This window comes from Haliotis cracherodii, unplaced genomic scaffold (genome assembly GCF_022045235.1).
Source record: "Haliotis cracherodii isolate W230 unplaced genomic scaffold, xgHalCrac1.p SCAF_20, whole genome shotgun sequence".
Taxonomy (NCBI): Eukaryota; Metazoa; Mollusca; class Gastropoda; order Lepetellida; family Haliotidae; genus Haliotis; species Haliotis cracherodii.
This window is the reverse complement of record NW_027266276.1, coordinates 17788749-17809236: the sequence shown is the minus strand read 5'-3', so window position 1 is coordinate 17809236 and position 20488 is coordinate 17788749. Positions and strand designations below refer to the sequence as shown.

General features: G+C 44.1%; 1 protein-coding gene across 5 annotated transcripts in view; it reads left to right on the top strand.

The window, feature by feature from the left end:
* LOC139470375 (probable serine carboxypeptidase CPVL) overlaps positions 1-17721 on the top strand; it is a 60742-nt gene extending 43021 nt beyond the window's left edge. For 2 of the 5 annotated variants that reach the window (XM_071252784.1, XM_071252788.1), the window contains 4 exons: positions 1252-1350; positions 11737-11910; positions 12258-12440; positions 17376-17721. In XM_071252784.1, the coding sequence (XP_071108885.1) occupies positions 1252-1350; positions 11737-11910; positions 12258-12440; positions 17376-17465 (546 nt within the window). In that variant the 3' untranslated portion in view covers positions 17466-17721. Of the gene's footprint in view, positions 1-1063; positions 1154-1251; positions 1351-11736; positions 11911-12257; positions 12441-17375 lie in introns of all 5 variants that reach the window. The other 3 variants (XM_071252787.1, XM_071252786.1, XM_071252785.1) reach the window with 2 other exon arrangements.
* Positions 17722-20488: the final 2767 nt, after the last annotated feature.

Below are 20488 nucleotides of genomic sequence, written 5' to 3'. Positions count from 1 at the left end.
TATCTCCCTCACAGTCTCTCAGTTCTTTAGGGATAAGTTTCATACAGCCTTGAATCACCTCTCAGTTCCTCAGGACAGGTGGTAACGGATTCAGTCGCTGATGTCTCAAGCTCTTTCCAGAGAAATTATAGTACACAAGTGGCAAGTACGAGATTAGCACAGTCTCCTGGTGCTGTAAGACCAGTGTCTGCATCCCCCATCTCCAGTGATGGACCTCGAGTCGAATGTCTTCTACGGAGTCTCTTTCACAGACTTTGTACCCACTCAGCTGTCTGAAATTCCCTGCGGCCATTCATGCCCTTCAGGCGTAGCAAACATTCTCTTCAACACAGTAGGGTAGCGATGGCCACCCACAACTCCACAGTAGCATACCACATCAACAAGATGGGTCAATGCATTCCCAACCTCTCCTGGAGTAAACATTCCAGTCTGTCATGATGATTGATACCATTTCTATTCATTGGAAGCACAATCTCATCTCATTCTGGAGGGCACTTGTGGGGGAATTTATGCTCCATCTAGAGATTTGTCACTTTTTCAACCAGCAAATTTGGCAAAATAAATGTAGACCTGTTTGCCACTTCCTATTTCCATCAGCTAGGTTGCCGCAGGTCCTGCTGAAGATCAAGGCCTTGAAAGACTTTTGACTGTTTATTTGCACCTGCTGAATGTGGTTCCCAGACCTAATCTTAACAACGTTGCAGGAAAAGCTGTACTAAGACATATAGGGATCTGTTATTGGCCCTGCTGACCTGGCAGCCATACACAAGGCCACTGTGTGGCTCTTTATATCAAGCATTGACATCACATGGTTTCTCTGGCAGAGTGAGAGTTGTTTTCTCTGTGTTATGGGTATTGACGATAAGAAGCAAATTTCACAATGTCATAGCAGGCTAGGTATATCATATCAGAATTCTCAGATTGCTGACTAACTTTAAACGTAGAAATGGATGTTGTTTAATATGTTGTTAAGCCTAATTATGTTAGCCTGCTCATCTTTAGAACCAACAAGAAGAAAGGTGTGGCCTAAACTACAGGCTTTTCTGAATTCTGTTTCTTACAGATAATGGGTAAAGTCTTAAATAACGGCCATGATGCATACTTTTATAAAGTCACAGGCCTGGACGATCTTTACAACTTTATTCTCACAGAGGTATACCTTTGAGAAAGTGTTTTCCTGCTACATATTTTCTTCTTCTTTCTGACACTGGAAGAAACTGAGTTTCATGTTAACCGTTATTTAATTGCCAGGTTTTTGATGAGCTGTTAAATGGGGACCTCACACAAGGACCTCCATACTTCCAAAATGTGACAGGGACTTCCAATTACTACAATTTCCTGCTTACAACGGTAAAATTGTGTTACTGGTAAACAAACACTACAATATGGGACATACCAGTTGACCTTGATGAACGGGCATCGTAAAGATAGGTCATACACAGGGAGGACATCTATTCACAGGCCTTTTCAAGGAGTCATATCCTGTATCTCATATATGTCATATTTACAAAACCTTTTCCACCCAATATTGGGTATATTTTGTAATATAAGTAAACATTAACAGTCTTGTTTGCATTGTAAGCCTGTGTAAATATAGGTTGGTGTCTGTGGGGATAAAGCATCGTGGACGTTTGTGGAACTGATGTACATCCTGTCTGATATAATGAGAAAACAGTGACTGGTAACATCACAACCTCTCATGCAATGAGAAGACAGTGTTTGGTAACACTATCGGCATTCATGTAATGAGAAACAATTGTTTGGTAACACCGCAGCCTCTCATGTAGTGTTTGGTAATGAAATATTGAACCCAAAATCCCAGGGTGCCTCTGAATCTAATGCTCCCGCAAGTTGACTGATGTGTATTATTTGTGAAGTTTGTCTACCAGTTTACATTCAGGAGCTTTTCCTGTTTATGTGTAGTCAGTTTCTTCAGTGAGCCAGCTTTACTAGTGCTCTCTCCCATGTTGCCAACTTGGTTGCAACCAATAACACTAGCTTTTGCATGCACAGCACTGAAATATTACATTTTGCATGAAATAAAATAGAACACTGCTCATTTCCATACTCTAGAGCACTAATGACAGCATAATTTAATAACATTTACTCACAGGAAGATCTCATTGTTCCCCACATTGATCTGCAACATACACATAGTGGAAGTGCATGACCATTGTTCCCCACATTGATCTGCAACATACACATAGTGGAAGTGCATGACCATTGTTCCCTACATTGATCTGCAACATACACATAGTGGAAGTGTATGACCATTGTTCCCCACATTGATCTGCAACATACACATAGTGGAAGTGCATGACCATTGTTCCCTACATTGATCTGCAACATACACATAGTGGAAGTGCATGACCATTGTTCCCCACATTGATCTGCAACATACACATAGTGGAAGTGCATGACCATTGTTCCCTACATTGATCTGCAACATACACATAGTGGAAGTGCATGACCATTGTTCCCCACATTGATCTGCAACATACACATAGTGGAAGTGCATGACCATTGTTCCCCACATTGATCTGCAACATACACATAGTGGAAGTGCATGACCATTGTTCCCCACATTGATCTGCAACATACATATAGTGGAAGTGCATGACCATTGTTCCCCACATTGATCTGCAACATACACATAGTGGAAGTGCATGACTATTGTTCCCCACATTGATCTGCAACATACACATAGTGGAAGTGCATGACCATTGTTCCCCACATTGATCTGCAACATACACATAGTGGAAGTGCATGACCATTGTTCCCCACATTGATCTGCAACATACACATAGTGGAAGTGCATGACCATTGTTCCCCACATTGATCTGCAACATACACATAGTGGAAGTGCATGACTATTGTTCCCCACATTGATCTGCAACATACACATAGTGGAAGTGCATGACTATTGTTCCCCACATTGATCTGCAACATACACATAGTGGAAGTGCATGACCATTGTTCCCCACATTGATCTGCAACATACACATAGTGGAAGTGCATGACCATTGTTCCCCACATTGAACAGCACATACACATAGTGGAAGTGCATGACTATTGTTCCCCACATTGAACAGCACATACACATAGTGGAAGTGCATGACTATTGTTCCCCACATTGAACAGCACATACACATAGTGGAAGTGCATGACCATTGTTCCCCACATTGAACAGCACATACACATAGTGGAAGTGCATGACCATTGTTCCCCACATTGAACAGCACATACACATAGTGGAAGTGCATGACCATTGTTCCCCACATTGAACAGCACATACACATAGTGGAAGTGCATGACCATTGTTCCCCACATTGAACAGCACATACACATAGTGGAAGTGCATGACCATTGTTCCCCACATTGAACAGCACATACACATAGTGGAAGTGCATGACCATTGTTCCCCACATTGAACAGCACATACACATAGTGGAAGTGCATGACCATTGTTCCCCACATTGAACAGCACATACACATAGTGGAAGTGCATGACCATTGTTCCCCACATTGATCTGCAACATACACATAGTGGAAGTGCATGACCATTGTTCCCCACATTGATCTGCAACATACACATAGTGGAAGTGCATGACCATTGTTCCCCACATTGATCTGCAACATACACATAGTGGAAGTGCATGACCATTGTTCCCCACATTGAACAGCACATACACATAGTGGAAGTGCATGACTATTGTTCCCCACATTGAACAGCACATACACATAGTGGAAGTGCATGACTATTGTTCCCCACATTGATCTGCAACATACACATAGTGGAAGTGCATGACCATTGTTCCCCACATTGATCTGCAACATACACATAGTGGAAGTGCATGACCATTGTTCCCCACATTGAACAGCACATACACATAGTGGAAGTGCATGACTATTGTTCCCCACATTGAACAGCACATACACATAGTGGAAGTGCATGACTATTGTTCCCCACATTGAACAGCACATACACATAGTGGAAGTGCATGACCATTGTTCCCCACATTGAACAGCACATACACATAGTGGAAGTGCATGACCATTGTTCCCCACATTGATCTGCAACATACACATAGTGGAAGTGCATGACCATTGTTCCCCACATTGATCTGCAACATACACATAGTGGAAGTGCATGACCATTGTTCCCCACATTGATCTGCAACATACACATAGTGGAAGTGCATGACCATTGTTCCCCACATTGAACAGCACATACACATAGTGGAAGTGCATGACTATTGTTCCCCACATTGAACAGCACATACACATAGTGGAAGTGCATGACTATTGTTCCCCACATTGAACAGCACATACACATAGTGGAAGTGCATGACTATTGTTCCCCACATTGAACAGCACATACACATAGTGGAAGTGCATGACCATTGTTCCCCACATTGATCTGCAACATACACATAGTGGAAGTGCATGACTATTGTTCCCCACATTTAACAGCACATACACATAGTGGAAGTGCATGACCATTGTTCCCCACATTGAACAGCACATACACATAGTGGAAGTGCATGACTATTGTTCCCCACATTGAACAGCACATACACATAGTGGAAGTGCATGACCATTGTTCCCCACATTGATCTGCAACATACACATAGTGGAAGTGCATGACCATTGTTCCCCACATTGATCTGCAACATACACATAGTGGAAGTGCATGACCATTGTTCCCCACATTGAACAGCACATACACATAGTGGAAGTGCATGACTATTGTTCCCCACATTGAACAGCACATACACATAGTGGAAGTGCATGACCATTGTTCCCCACATTGAACAGCACATACACATAGTGGAAGTGCATGACCATTGTTCCCTACATTGATCTGCAACATACACATAGTGGAAGTGCATGACCATTGTTCCCCACATTGATCTGCAACATACACATAGTGGAAGTGCATGACCATTGTTCCCCACATTGATCTGCAACATACACATAGTGGAAGTGCATGACCATTGTTCCCCACATTGATCTGCAACATACACATAGTGGAAGTGCATGACCATTGTTCCCCACATTGAACAGCACATACACATAGTGGAAGTGCATGACCATTGTTCCCCACATTGATCTGCAACATACACATAGTGGAAGTGCATGACTATTGTTCCCCACATTGAACAGCACATACACATAGTGGAAGTGCATGACTATTGTTCCCCACATTGATCTGCAACATACACATAGTGGAAGTGCATGACTATTGTTCCCCACATTGAACAGCACATACACATAGTGGAAGTGCATGACTATTGTTCCCCACATTGAACAGCACATACACATAGTGGAAGTGCATGACCATTGTTCCCCACATTGATCTGCAACATACACATAGTGGAAGTGCATGACCATTGTTCCCCACATTGATCTGCAACATACACATAGTGGAAGTGCATGACCATTGTTCCCCACATTGATCTGCAACATACACATAGTGGAAGTGCATGACCATTGTTCCCCACATTGATCTGCAACATACACATAGTGGAAGTGCATGACCATTGTTCCCTACATTGATCTGCAACATACACATAGTGGAAGTGCATGACCATTGTTCCCCACATTGATCTGCAACATACACATAGTGGAAGTGCATGACTATTGTTCCCCACATTGATCTGCAACATACACATAGTGGAAGTGCATGACCATTGTTCCCTACATTGATCTGCAACATACATATAGTGGAAGTGCATGACCATTGTTCCCCACATTGATCTGCAACATACACATAGTGGAAGTGCATGACCATTGTTCCCCACATTGAACAGCACATACACATAGTGGAAGTGCATGACCATTGTTCCCAACATTGATCTGCAACAAACATATAGTGGAAGTGCATGACCATTGTTCCCCACATTGATCTGCAACAAACACATATTGGAAGTGCATGACCATTGTTCCCCACATTGAGTAATTACCCCATCAACTGTAACACCTATATTCTAACAGAGGTATAAATGATTCACTGATTAAGCCAGTGTGTGATTAATTTGTGTTTCAGATTTTTAGATCCTAGAGCAAAGTTATGAAAAAAGACATATTTTTTAACTTATCCTGCATTACTCTTTAATGCACTTACTGGAAGTGATGACTTCACGCTCCATCACATTACTGCTGTCACTCATACTGTACAGTCCTGTTTCAGTTCTCAAGCTACAACCCACTGACACCCTCTGTGTGTTATTCAACACTATTTGCTTTTTGTGATTTATATCCCTCAGCCTAATCCGAGTACCAGAGGGGCTCTCAGAGAGTGCTACTCCATCTTCTTCATGCTCCCCTGCGTCTCCTCTACCTACGTTGACGGGCAAACAAAGTACTTCAGACGCTGATGACCACGTGCACAGTGTGACTACACCACCCCTGGCACCAACGACCCACAGACCGGCTTCTCGCAAGCGTACCACCTGTCATCAGCTGGCACCAGCACTCTCAGTGCCTCTAGGATGCGGAGCCCACCCTTCCAGCTCCTCCAGGCGCCCAATATGGATCCCACCTGGTTGCAGATGATGCAGTCCATGTTCCAGCAGAAAACGGCCCAGGCGTGGATAAATGAGACACTATTTGGTCCAAGCCTAAATCCATTCTGCCGGACTGGATGGTTGGACAATGATTTTACTATATTATCTTTATAGTCTGCGTTCAAGATTCCTCGGTTGAGGGAAGACAATTATCCCACCCATGCGTTGGAGATGGCAGACTTGGCACACACTCGGAATGACCTCTCAGACAGAAGTTAGCCGTAACACAATCTCCTTATTGTTACATGCTCTCCTTTGGATCCCCCAGGGTCAACAACCCTCACGAGATCAGAGTGGTTGATGGACATGTGATTGGCTTTCATACAACGGAGGTCCGACCTTTTCCTCAAGCACTTGGCAGCACCTGGCCTCATTCATGGTGAGGGTTCTATGGAAGTTCCCCCAAATTCTCCCTGTCTAATCAGCGTCCGTTGAACGTTGGCTGAATGATTCCACAGAAAGGACAATAGTACATTTTCTTTCATGTCACATGATCTGTACCAAAACTTAAAGATCATCACAAATTCATGATCATTTCATGATCTTGGGATCATCGTTCACTGGACAGGACAAGATATCATGGAGATCAACTTGCTTCTACACCAGCCACTTGACACATTCTACACAGAACTTGGAAACACCACTTGTCTGTCTACCACACAGTTCACCGGGGATTATCCGTGTTGAGCTTCAACCCCGTCTGTGGCAAACTGTGGGATTCTCGGTAACTGCGCAGGGTGATTTAAATGTCACATGTCAAGAACTCTCTGGCTGTAAACATCTCCGACGTGAATTAGGTCAACTGACCTAATGTTAGCCATGAAGTGTATTTGTACAGATTGATTTTCATGCTTACTTGTACGCAATGCTGCAACTATTCGATGACGCCTGTCACTGTACCATATTTTCTTGAGTTTAAAAATATATTTTGAATATTGTGCACAGAAAAAAATCACACCGCACCCCTTCAGGGAATTCCGGTAAACAAACAGGTGACAAGAAACTTGGTCAGTACAATTTTGAAATTTGAGATAAAAATCAACAGACATGGGCTTTTGGCTTTCCTTCCACATTAAGCTTACATGCCGTGATATAACTGGAATACTGTTAAAATTGGCGTTAAACCCTACTCACTAACTTACTCACTCTCATAAACTAAGGTGGAAACAGCAATCAATTGTACACACGTTCTCTTGGAATCTACTGGTGATTTAGTTAAAACTTAACCAATGATATAATATATAACATAAAATATAGGATTTTGATGCAAGGATTTGGAAAAATCATATCTGAAACTATTTTTTTTTATCAGGAATTATATATTTCAATATCATGTCATTTTAGTTACAGCTTTTACTAAATATATTTAAAATAATAATAACCCTAGCTCTTCAGTGCAACCTATTGCTTTGGCCAGTTATATACTCAAGAAAATGTTGCTATACATCAATTTGACCAAGTCACTCACTTCAGTAGACCTCCAATGCTATCACGCATACCTCGATATAAGAACAAGAGAGCTTATATAATGCCCAGGGGATGGAAATGATCACCTTACTTTAAACAGTGCAATCTTTTAGACCAAAGTTTTATATATATTCAGCCTTATCTTCTTGATAAGGTTCGACTTTCCTCTCCATATATGTCGATGCCTCAGCAATCAGGTGGGGAGCGCATTTGTTTCGTCTACATGGGATTTGGCATTGGTTCTCTGACAAACACAATTTTCGCTGAGGCAAGACACAATCAGACACCCTCCTGAAGTTTACTTTTCAACTTTACCGTCTTGTAGACAGCGGAATCTAAAATATTTGCTACCCGCTCTTCAACAGCCGCTTACACTTTTTCAGTGGCAAGTGCTCCTAGGATTGCTCACTCCAGCCCACGCTGTGAGGAGCTAAAGTCAACTGCACTTATGTCGGATCCAACAGTTCCCTTGACCTATCTGTTGCTCTTCCCCCTAACCTCAGGTGTCATTTCAACTGGTAGAACAACAACCTCACGGCAATCTGGTGCCTGTGCAATCATGGGACGAGACACTCTTACTCCCTTCTTCAAGAGACCTTCCTGTTCTTTTTTTATTTGGTCAATCGGCTGGGCATACGTGTTCAGGTCCAGCACATTCCTTGATGACAATTTATCCAGGACAGACAGGGTAGCTCCCATGGAATGGAAGCTTCCTCCCGGGGTTTTCATCTCGTGTGTTAGTGCCAAGGTCATCCCAATATTGACCTCGTCACCACTTGCCAGAACTACCAGTTCGCACCTTCTGTCTCACCGATCCCAGACCCACAGGCTTGGGCGGTGGACACATTCAGCATCATGTGGGAAGGGCCGAGGGCATACGCTTTTCCACCACCAGTACTTCTTCCCAGGGTGATGCAGAAGATCAGGGCAACCAAGAGCCTCGCTCTCATTGTGATTGCACCTTGATGACTGGCAAGTCGGTGGTTCGTAGACCTCAGAAGTCTTGCAGGAAATGATCCACTACCTCTAGCTGGGTGGTCCAACCACTGCAGGTTAACGCCAAACAAGTATGTGTATGCTTGGTTCTTCTTAAGAGAGCTCTAGGTGGAAAAGGCCATTCGGCACAGGCATTTAAGGCCATTGCTATGGCTTTGGCTTTCAATCTGAGACCTTTATGATGATAGGTTGCGTTCACGAAACCTTTTGTAAGGGGAAGGATTAGGATCTTACTACTGCATCCCCTCAATTCCCAGCTGAATTCCTCCCTATCTGCGTACCAAGCAACACCTGAAAGACAGCACCATTACTACCTATTGGGTGTCTCACAATTCGATGTTGGCAGTTCCGGAAGATAAGAAAATGACCAAGCTCCCAGAACTAAAGGCACTATTATGCTCATTGCACCTTGAAGATAAGAAGGCCAAGTTTTAGCCTCCCCCATGGGATTTTGAATGTCATACTTTGGTGTTTGCATGTTAGAGCCTCTTCAGGCTAAATCATTTTATAACCTAACCAAGAAAACAATATTCTTTTTGGGACTGGCAACAGCGGCAAGGGTTAGTGAGCTTCACTCTCTTAACATTACCTGTTTATGCTTTGAGTAGGTACACACTGAGTCGATCACCTTAGACTGTGCTGGAATTTCATTGCCAAGAATCAGTTACAGGACAGCCCAACCGGTCTTTCTCCATCCCACCTTTATTATCGATCAACGAGCTCTGAGAACTCTTTTTATGCCCTGTGCACATTATGAGTCATATATGTCGCTTCTATACGTTGCATGGTGCTAGGAAATGCCTTTTTATTCCCGCATCCTTGGCCTCCACTATATCATTATGGTTACAAGCTATCATCCTTCCAGCTTCTGAGTTCGCCAATCTTGATCCACCAAGAGCTAATAACCCTCGTGAGATTCGAGCGGTTGCCTCTACGATGGCTCTACACAGTAATTGCTCTATTAGAGTCAACATGGAAAGATGTTTTTTGGGGTCAGACACTATCTTCGCAAGCCACGACCTGACGAATGTGACCTTGGAAGATGTCAAAGGTGTTTGAACCTCAGGTTGGAACCCGGCAGGTCACCAATCCTTGCCACCATTAAAATACTCCTCCTGTCTTGGGCCAGCCTTTCCTGACTTGCGCAGTGTCCACACGCCTGACAGGGGTGTTCTTCTGCTAACCAGCTGTTTGGCTTGGTAAATCTGTTTCTAGACTTATGGCCCATGCTTATTTCTCTTGCTGCTTTTCACTAGGACGTCCTCATACTCTCGTACCGTCCGCAGACAGGATTGGTCAAAGTAATTACAGATCTGCGCAAGTGATGCACTCAATGACTGCCGTGAACTACTGCAGAGTGTGTCACCGAGGACCACATCTGACGGTGTGCCCTTCTTACATACCATCCGATAACCATGCATGAAGGAGTAATGCAGGGTAAGCTATAAAATCAAGTAAAATCTAGATATTTTTATTTATTTGTATACTTATCCTGCATTACTACATCTAAAGTGGCCCACCCGGCTGAACTTGCCTCCCCACGATGTCTTTAAATGTTACGATCTAGCGGTAATGTGATGGTCATCACCTCGGTAGTAACATGGGCGCTCTGTGATGGCGACACAACTAGTTGGAACAACCACTTCATCAGCTGGACCTCAACTTTTCTTTCAGTCAAAACAAGCAGTAAGTGCATTAAAAAGTAATGCAGGATAAGTATACAGATATAAAAAATAGATTTTACTCTGAACACACAATGTCATTTACAAAGTGTTTATATGTAACAACTGTGAGGCACCTAATCACCAGCACACAAAGTCTGACACCTGTCAGAGGGGTACACAAAGTATGTGATCTAGACTACCAGTTGTCAGACTTTCATTTTGTGGAAGCCTCAGTGGCTGAGTGCGTTAGATCGCTGACTTTGTGTGCTGGTGATTAGGTGCCTCACTCTGTCCCGGACTCAACACAAAAAAAGCACAGCAGTCTGTACTTTACAAAGAAAGTGTTTTCCCAAATATAACATTTGTCAGATTTTACAAGTTCAGGTTAGTTTCTTCTAAGGGTATCTGACTATGTTGCCTTGTTCACACTGTCTCATGTTCCACATATTGATTGCATGTGGGTCAGCATCTCTGACAGTGACCTTGCATTGCTTTACTTAACCCATGTACTGCACACTGTATTGCACTGGTAACACTATGAATAGACATGGTAGCCCCAGTAGCTATGCACTTTCACCAAGTCATGCCAGATTCTTCCTCCTTCCTCCGGTCAAACACGTCTTCCATCATGCAGTGTATTATATCTCCATTCTGTTAGGATTAATTCCCTGGAATCATTCGTCACCATAGCTATTTTCTCAAGTGTCATCACCCTCTCAGTTTCTCTATCTCTAACATAGTACACACTTTCCCTTGCTCACGATTGTTTTTTACAATCAAAAATGGGTTCACAGTGCTTATCATTATGTAAATGACACAATCTGTTGTGAAAGCTTTTATCAAATGGGAAAATAATACAGCCTGATGTAATATCAATAAATTGTGTTTGTGTATGAAATAAATACTCGGTATGAATATCTTTATGTAAAACTTTATCACTCATGTTCTCCAATAAAACTGCATCAATCATTTCTTCCTATGAAAGCGTATCAATCCTTTTTTCCTGTAAAACGCAAACCCATCATTAAAACTTTCTCCAGGAGCCAGCCTCCTTCAACTACTATGGCCCGTTTCTCGCACGACCAGAAGTTCGAAGAGCGATACACGTAGGCAATCTCACTTACAATGATGGCAGCGCTGTGGAGAAGCATCTCATGAATGATGTCATGCAGTCCGTCAAGCCATGGATAGCAACACTAATGGATAACTATAGGGTTGGTGCTTTGTTCTTTTGCAGTCAAGGATCTGCTATGGATTAGGCTGAATATATATATTATTGGGTTCTGGCACGAATTTTCACACAATCACTTTTGCATTCTTTTGTAACAGTTTTGTTGCTGTAAAATTAAGAAGTTGTGAATTGTTGAATTATGACATTCTAAATTGTAGTTTGTTGCAATAGGTTAAGACAACTTTGTGCTCAATTGATCTTTATTGGACATTTTAGTTTTCAGAACATGCCCTGAATTCTTCAAAAGTCATGATTGAGTGGTTGGGTTAAACAAAATATGTGCTGAAACTTGTCCATGTAGTAGTCGGTGATATGATGATCTGTGTCCAGGTGCTGATCTACAATGGACAACTGGACATCATCATTGCTGTTCCGCTGACCGAGGCGTGGCTCCAGACAGTCCAATGGAAGGGTCTTGAAAAATACAAGAAGGCACCAAAACTCATCTGGAAGGTTAACCCGAATGATACAGATGTGGCAGGCTATGTGCGACAAGTCGGCAACTTTTACCAGGTACAGCAGTTCACATGTTCACTATGGTCAATGGTTTTCTAAACGGGTGCATTCAAGAGACAAACTATCTGGGCCACATGCACTCAGTCTGTGAGTAGGATTGATATCTGATTCATCCTACAGTGTGCAGCCTGTCTGTGGTTCATCCTCCCATCCAGTCTGTCTGTGCTTCATCTTCCCATGCAATCTGTCTGTGGTTCATCCTCCCATCCAGTCTGTCTGTGCTTCATCCTCCAATACAGTCTGTCTGTGCTTCATCCTCCCATCCAGTCTGTCTGTGCTTCATCCTCCCATCCAGTCTGTCTGTGCTTCATCTTCCCATCCAGTCTGTCTGTGGTTCATCCTCCCATCCAGTCTGTCTGTGGTTCATCCTCCCATCCAGTCTGTCTGTGGTTCATCCTCCCATCCAGTCTGTCTGTGGTTCATCCTCCCATCCAGTCTGTCTGTGGTTCATCCTCCCATCCAGTCTGTCTGTGCTTCATCTTCCCATGCAGTCTGTCTGTGGTTCATCCTCCCATCCAGTCTGTCTGTGGTTCATATTCCAATACAGTCTGTCTGTGGTTCATCCTCCAATACAGTCTGTCTGTGGTTCATCTTCCCATCCAGTCTGTCTGTGGTTCATCCTCCCATCCAGTCTGTCTGTGGTTCATCCTCCCATCCAGTCTGTCTGTGGTTCATATTCCAATACAGTCTGTCTGTGGTTCATCCTCCCATCCAGTCTCTCTGTGGTTCATCCTCCCATCCAGTCTCTCTGTGGTTCATCCTCCAATACAGTCTGTCTGTGGTTCATCCTCCCATCCAGTCTGTCTGTGGTTCATCTTCCCATCCAGTCTGTCTGTGGTTCATCCTCCCATCCAGTCTGTCTGTGGTTCATCCTCCCATCCAGTCTGTCTGTGGTTCATCCTCCAATACAGTCTGTCTGTGCTTCATCCTCCGATACAGTCTGTCTGTGGTTCATCCTCCCATCCAGTCTGTCTGTGGTTCATCCTCCCATCCAGTCTGTCTGTGGTTCATCCTCCCATCCAGTCTGTCTGTGGTTCATCCTCCAATACAGTCTGTCTGTGGTTCATCCTCCCATCCAGTCTGTCTGTGGTTCATCCTCCCATCCAGTCTGTCTGTGCTTCATCCTCCAATACAGTCTGTCTGTGGTTCATCCTCCCATCCAGTCTGTCTGTGGTTCATCCTCCCATCCAGTCTGTCTGTGCTTCATCTTCCCATGCAGTCTGTCTGTGGTTCATCCTCCCATCCGGTCTGTCTGTGGTTCATCCTCCCATCCAGTCTGTCTGTGGTTCATCCTCCCATCCAGTCTGTCTGTGGTTCATCTTCCAATACAGTCTGTCTGTGGTTCATCCTCCCATCCAGTCTGTCTGTGGTACATCCTCCAATACAGTCTGTCTGTGGTTCATCCTCCAATACAGTCTGTCTGTGGTTCATCCTCCCATCCAGTCTCTCTGTGGTTCATCCACCCATCCAGTCTGTCTGTGGTTCATCCTCCAATACAGTCTGTCTGTGCTTCATCCTCCCATCCAGTCTGTCTGTGGTTCATCCTCCCATCCAGTCTGTCTGTGGTTCATCCTCCCATCCAGTCTGTCTGTGGTTCATCCTCCAATACAGTCTGTCTGTGGTTCATCTTCCCATCCAGTCTGTGGTTCATCCTCCCATCCAGTCTGTCTGTGGTTCATCCTCCCATCCAGTCTGTCTGTGCTTCATCCTCCCATCCAGTCTGTCTGTGGTTCATCCTCCCATCCAGTCTGTCTGTGGTTCATCCTTTCAATACAGTCTGTCTGTGGTTCATCCTCCCATCCAGTCTGTCTGTGGTTCATCCTCCCATCCAGTCTGTCTGTGGTTCATCTTCCCATCCAGTCTGTCTGTGGTTCATCCTCCAATACAGTCTGTCTGTGGTTCATCCTCCCATCCAGTCTGTCTGTGGTTCATCCTCCCATCCAGTCTGTCTGTGGTTCATCCTCCCATCCAGTCTGTCTGTGGTTCATCCTTTCAATACAGTCTGTCTGTGGTTCATCCTCCCATCCAGTCTGTCTGTGGTTCATCCTCCCATCCAGTCAGTCTGTGCTTCATCCTCCAATACAGTCTTTCTGTGGTTCATCTGCCAATACAGTATGTCCGTGGTTCATCCCTCCATCCAGTCAGTCTGTGGTTCATCCTCCAATACAGTCTTTCTGTGGTTCATCCTCCAATACAGTCTGTCTGTGGTTCATCTTCCAATACAGTCTGTCTGTGGTTCATCCTCCCATCCAGTCTGTCTGTGGTACATCCTCCAATACAGTCTGTCTGTGGTTCATCCTCCAATACAGTCTGTCTGTGGTTCATCCTCCCATCCAGTCTCTCTGTGGTTCATCCACCCATCCAGTCTGTCTGTGGTTCATCCTCCAATACAGTCTGTCTGTGCTTCATCCTCCCATCCAGTCTGTCTGTGGTTCATCCTCCCATCCAGTCTGTCTGTGGTTCATCCTCCCATCCAGTCTGTCTGTGGTTCATCCTCCCATCCAGTCTGTCTGTGGTTCATCCTCCAATACAGTCTGTCTGTGGTTCATCTTCCCATCCAGTCTGTGGTTCATCCTCCCATCCAGTCTGTCTGTGGTTCATCCTCCCATCCAGTCTGTCTGTGCTTCATCCTCCAATCCAGTCTGTCTGTGGTTCATCCTCCCATCCAGTCTGTCTGTGGTTCATCCTTTCAATACAGTCTGTCTGTGGTTCATCCTCCCATCCAGTCTGTCTGTGGTTCATCCTCCCATCCAGTCTGTCTGTGGTTCATCTTCCCATCCAGTCTGTCTGTGGTTCATCCTCCAATACAGTCTGTCTGTGGTTCATCCTCCCATCCAGTCTGTCTGTGGTTCATCCTCCCATCCAGTCTGTCTGTGGTTCATCCTCCCATCCAGTCTGTCTGTGGTTCATCCTTTCAATACAGTCTGTCTGTGGTTCATCCTCCCATCCAGTCTGTCTGTGGTTCATCCTCCCATCCAGTCAGTCTGTGCTTCATCCTCCAATACAGTCTTTCTGTGGTTCATCTGCCAATACAGTATGTCCGTGGTTCATCCCTCCATCCAGTCAGTCTGTGGTTCATCCTCCAATACAGTCTTTCTGTGGTTCATCCTCCAATACAGTCTGTCTGTGGTTCATCCTTCCAATACAGTCTGTCTGTGGTTCATCCTCCCATCCAGTCAGTCTGTGGTTCATCCTTCCAATACAGTCTGTCTGTGGTTCATCCTTTCAATACAGTCAGTCTGTGCTTCATCCTCCAATCCAGTCTGTCTGTGGTTCATCCTTTCAATACAGTCTGTCTGTGGTTCATCCTCCCATCCAGTCTGTCTGTGGTTCATCCTTTCAATACAGTCTGTCTGTGGTTCATCCTCCCATCCAGTCTGTCTGTGGTTCATCCTCCCATCCAGTCTGTCTGTTGTTCATCCTCCCATCCAGTCTGTCTGTGGTTCATCCTCCAATCCAGTCTATCTGTGCTTCATCCTCCCATCCAGTCTGTCTGTGGTTCATCCTCCCATCCAGTCTGTCTGTGGTTCAACCTCCAATACAGTCTGTCTGTGGTTCATCCTCCCATCCAGTCTGTCTGTGGTTCATCCTCCAATCCAGTCTGTCTGTGGTTCATCCTCCAATCCAGTCTATCTGTGTTTCATCCTCCCATCCAGTCTGTCTGTGGTTCATCCTCCAATCCAGTCTGTCTGTGGTTCAACCTCCAATACAGTCTGTCTGTGGTTCATCCTCCCATCCAGTCTGTCTGTGGTTCATCCTCCCATCCAGTCTGTCTGTGGTTCATCCTCCAATCCAGTCTGTCTGTGGTTCAACCTCCAATCCAGTCTGTCTGTGGTTCATCCTCCCATCCAGTCTGTCTGTGGTTCATCCTCCAATCCAGTCTATCTGTGGTTCATCCTCCCATCCAGTCTGTCTGTGGTTCATCCTCCAATCCAGTCTGTCTGTGGTTCATCCTCCAATACAGTCTGACTCACTTTGGTGGTGATAGTGAGTCCGACATTGATGTGTTGCTGGTGATGGTGAGTCAGATATTGATGAGCTATTGTTGCTGGTGATAGTGAGTCAGACATTAATGTGCTGCTGGTGACGGGGAGTCAGACATTGATGTGTTGCTGGTGATGGTGAGTCAGACATTGATGTGTTGCTGATGATAGTGAGTCAGACATTGATGTGTTGCTGGTGATGGTGAGTCAGACATTGATATGTTGCTGGTGATTTGAGTCAGACATTGATGTGCTGCTGGTGATGGTGAGCCAAGGCATTGATGTGCTGCTGGTGATGGTGAGCCAAGGCATTTATGTGCTGCGGGTGATGGTGAGTCAGACATTGATGTGTTGCTGGTGATAGTGAGCCAGACATTGATGTATTGCTGGTGATGGTGAGTCAGACATTGATGTATTGCTGGTGATGGTGAGTCAGACATTGATGTATTGCTGGTGATGGTGAGTCAGACATTGATGTGTTGCTGGTGATAGTGAGTCAGACATTGATGTGTTGCTGTTGATGGTGAGTCAGACATTGATGTGGTGATGGTAAGTCAGACATTGATGTGTTGCTGGTGATAGTGAGTCAGACATTGATGTGCTGCTGGTGATGGTGAGTCAGACATTGATGTATTGCTGGTGATGGTGATGTGAGTCAGACATTGATGTGCTGCTGGTGATAGTGAGCCAGACATTGCTGTATTGCTGGTGATTTGAGTCAGACATTGATGTGTTGCTGGTGATAGTGAGTCAGAAATTGATGTATTGATGGTGATGGTGATGTGAGTCAGACATTGATGTGCTGCTGGTGATAGTGAGTCAGATATTGATGTATTGATGGTGATGGTGATGTGAGTCAGACATTGATGTGTTGCGGGTGATGGTGAGTCAGATATTGATGTGTTGCTGGTGATGGTGACTCATACATTTTGATTCTTTGCTGTTGCAGGTGATCGTGAGGGGAGCTGGGCATATACTGCCGTATGACCAGCCTGTCCGTGGATTTGACATGATCCAGAGGTTCATTGAAGGGCGCTAGGCAGATTAACACAGCAAGAATACTTGCATTTCTCGCTGCTCCTGAAACTCCACATCACGTCTTTTGTATGGATTTATTATGCATATTATCAGTGCTGATGGCAAAATATCTTGATGTTTTTTGTTACTTTTAAATCATAACTTGGGTCCATACTTTCAGAATGTATATATTTTGATAAATATATGTACATGTGATATTATTGATTTCATATTTTGATGACATGAGTAGTTTTGGAAATAAAGTTTAATGCTCAGTTTTTTAATTGTTAGCATTTATTTCACAGCGAGCACACAGCCAGATGAAAGTTAAAATGACAATGACTATAAGTAGTTTCAGATCTGTTGATGGGCCTCTCTAAAGTCTATGAAACAATCCACCAGACAACTTCCACAATCCTATGCTTTATGTTCATGTTTATTTGTGGCAAGTATTTCACAATCTTTCGCAGCACTTGCAGAAAGTGGGTATGATACCTGTTCACTGATGTGCACCTCCATTACATACAGTAATGCTTGGTACGGGGTGGTATCTGAACGAAGAGCTTATAGTGTACACAACTTTTGACTACCTTTGTTGTGTGATTAATATTGCACAAGTAAAGGTTTGAGGAGAATGGTATAACAGTAAAGAAGCCTGCTTCAGTTGAAGGGAGATCTATGAGACATTACACTTTCCACACAATAGAGTTGATTTTCTACACATTTTCAACAATTGGGCCGGCCATACTGAAGAATGAAGGAAAATAGTATCTCCTTTCATCTGGAAAATGCAAGACCAGTGAGCCCTCAAGGACAAATATTCACTAAACTTTGGCTGGTCTTTTTCCATCTGCTGACCAATATTTTTTCAGAAATAAATGTAAACCAAGAAATAAATAGTCGTTTAGGCATTTTCACATTCCTATTGAATTCTAGTTTAATCCACAAAATCCCAAATCTAACTACTTGCCCCTTTAAAGATATACCAATATCAAAGAAAAAGTAGAAATTGACAACTGCCATAAATGTATCCTGTGGTGTTGCTACACATATGGATATGTCTGGATGTTCTGTGCTTTCTTAGACAAAGATTCCAACAAACCTTAGGAGACAGTTTCTGCAAGCCTCCATGCTATGTCTTGAATACTGTTGACTGCACCGTTGACATTGTCATCTTGCATTTCAAAATGTCTGCAGTTAATTCCAGCGTATGGAACGACAAGACACAAAGGTTCAACCTATGGCTGGCCAGTCAAATGTCAATTCACAATAACCAAATAAGTTCGCCAGTCATCTGTAATACCAACCCATACCCATTAACCCCAAAAATGTAGCCCTGCCCTACAGCTCGCCATCAACAATGTTTTTTTCTGCCATCAGTGAATCGTCTCTAAGCATGGTGTTACGACATTGGCACAAAGCCCGTCCCCAATCTTTGCCGCCTATGGTAAGTTTTAAGGGTCACGCTCCACACGGGAGACTTTCACTGGCTTTATGGTGGGCTGCCTCGAACCTGTTTCTAATGGTAGATGTTGAAATTCGCCTTCCTGTTTTTGTACGGAATTCTCTATTGACAACGAGAGCAGATTTGAATCTATTGTGTTGTGCAATTAATGTAATGAAACGATTTGGTACAAGTGTCTTTATTTTAGTCCTGCCACTACCAGGTCTCGTTTGCAACCTCACGCGTTTGATGTTACATGTCCTGCAGTCGAGAAATTACACTTTTTGATTTGCCAACCATTTTGGCAACATGGGATATTGATGTGCCCCCGTGTATCATACCCACATTTTGGACCAGATCCGGAGTAGAATAGATCTTCAGCAACCCATGCTTGCCGTAAAAAGCGACTGTGCTTGTAAGAGGCGACGAACCTGCTCGGGCGGTCAGGCTTGCTGACTTGGTTGATACATGTCATCGTATCTCAATTGCGTGGATCGATGCTCATGATGTCAATCACTGGATTCTCTGGTCCAAACTGGATTATTTACAGACCGCCGTCATATAGCTGGAGTATTGTTGAGTACGGCGTTAAACAACAAACCAAACAAACCCACAATTTAACTTAATGTCTGTTCACCGAGATACGGGCGATTGGTGGAAACACTGCAGACGTCGGTAATGAGGTCGGGCGATTTGTGGAAACACTGCAGACGTCAGTAATGCGGTCGGGCGATTTGTGGGAACACTGCAGACGTCAGTAAGGAGGTCGGGCGGTTGGTGGGAACACTGCAGACGTCAGTAATGAGGTCGGGCGATTGGTGGGAACACTGCAGACGTCAGTAAGGAGGTCGGGCGATTACTGGGAACACTGCAGACGTCAGTAAGGAGGTGGGCGATTTGTGCTGTCTGCACCATTTCGTTGCGGTGGTGCTCATTTATGGGAAATTCAAGGTCACGAAATTACATGCCTCTACAATGTACTCCTCTGTAATGTAATTTCTCGAAAACACTGTTTTAAATCTAGCTGAGTCACTTATTGTATCGGGGCGGTCGGGTAGCCTAGTGGTTAAAGCATTCGCTCGTCACGCTGAAGACCCGGGTTCGATTCCCGATATGGGTACAATGTGTGAAGCCCATTTCTGGTGTCTCCCGCCGTGATATTGCTGGAATAGTGCTAAAAACGGCGTAAAACCATACTCACTCACTCACTCACCGAGATATTGTCTCTGAGTCATCTATAAGAGTGTGTTCAGCACAAGTGCACGATTGATTTCCATTTCCCCTATAGGCGCGCACATTTCTGCTTCTGTATGTACCTCCATCACGTAAAGTTCATGTCTGATGTGAAATTTCATTGTGATTAGATTGGATGATGAGGTAATTATAAATATGAAGTAACTTCACTCTTTCTGAAAAGCACGAAACACTGGAGAATTTATTCAGCGTTGTTTTGTTATTCATTTTATATATATGTACGTGTGTGTGTGTGTTCAAAATATATGTGTGTGTGTTCAAAACATTTTTCGAATTCATCAAAAACGCTTGAAAAAAAATAAGTACAAAGTGAGAGTAACACAACGAAAATGAAACAATAATGTATT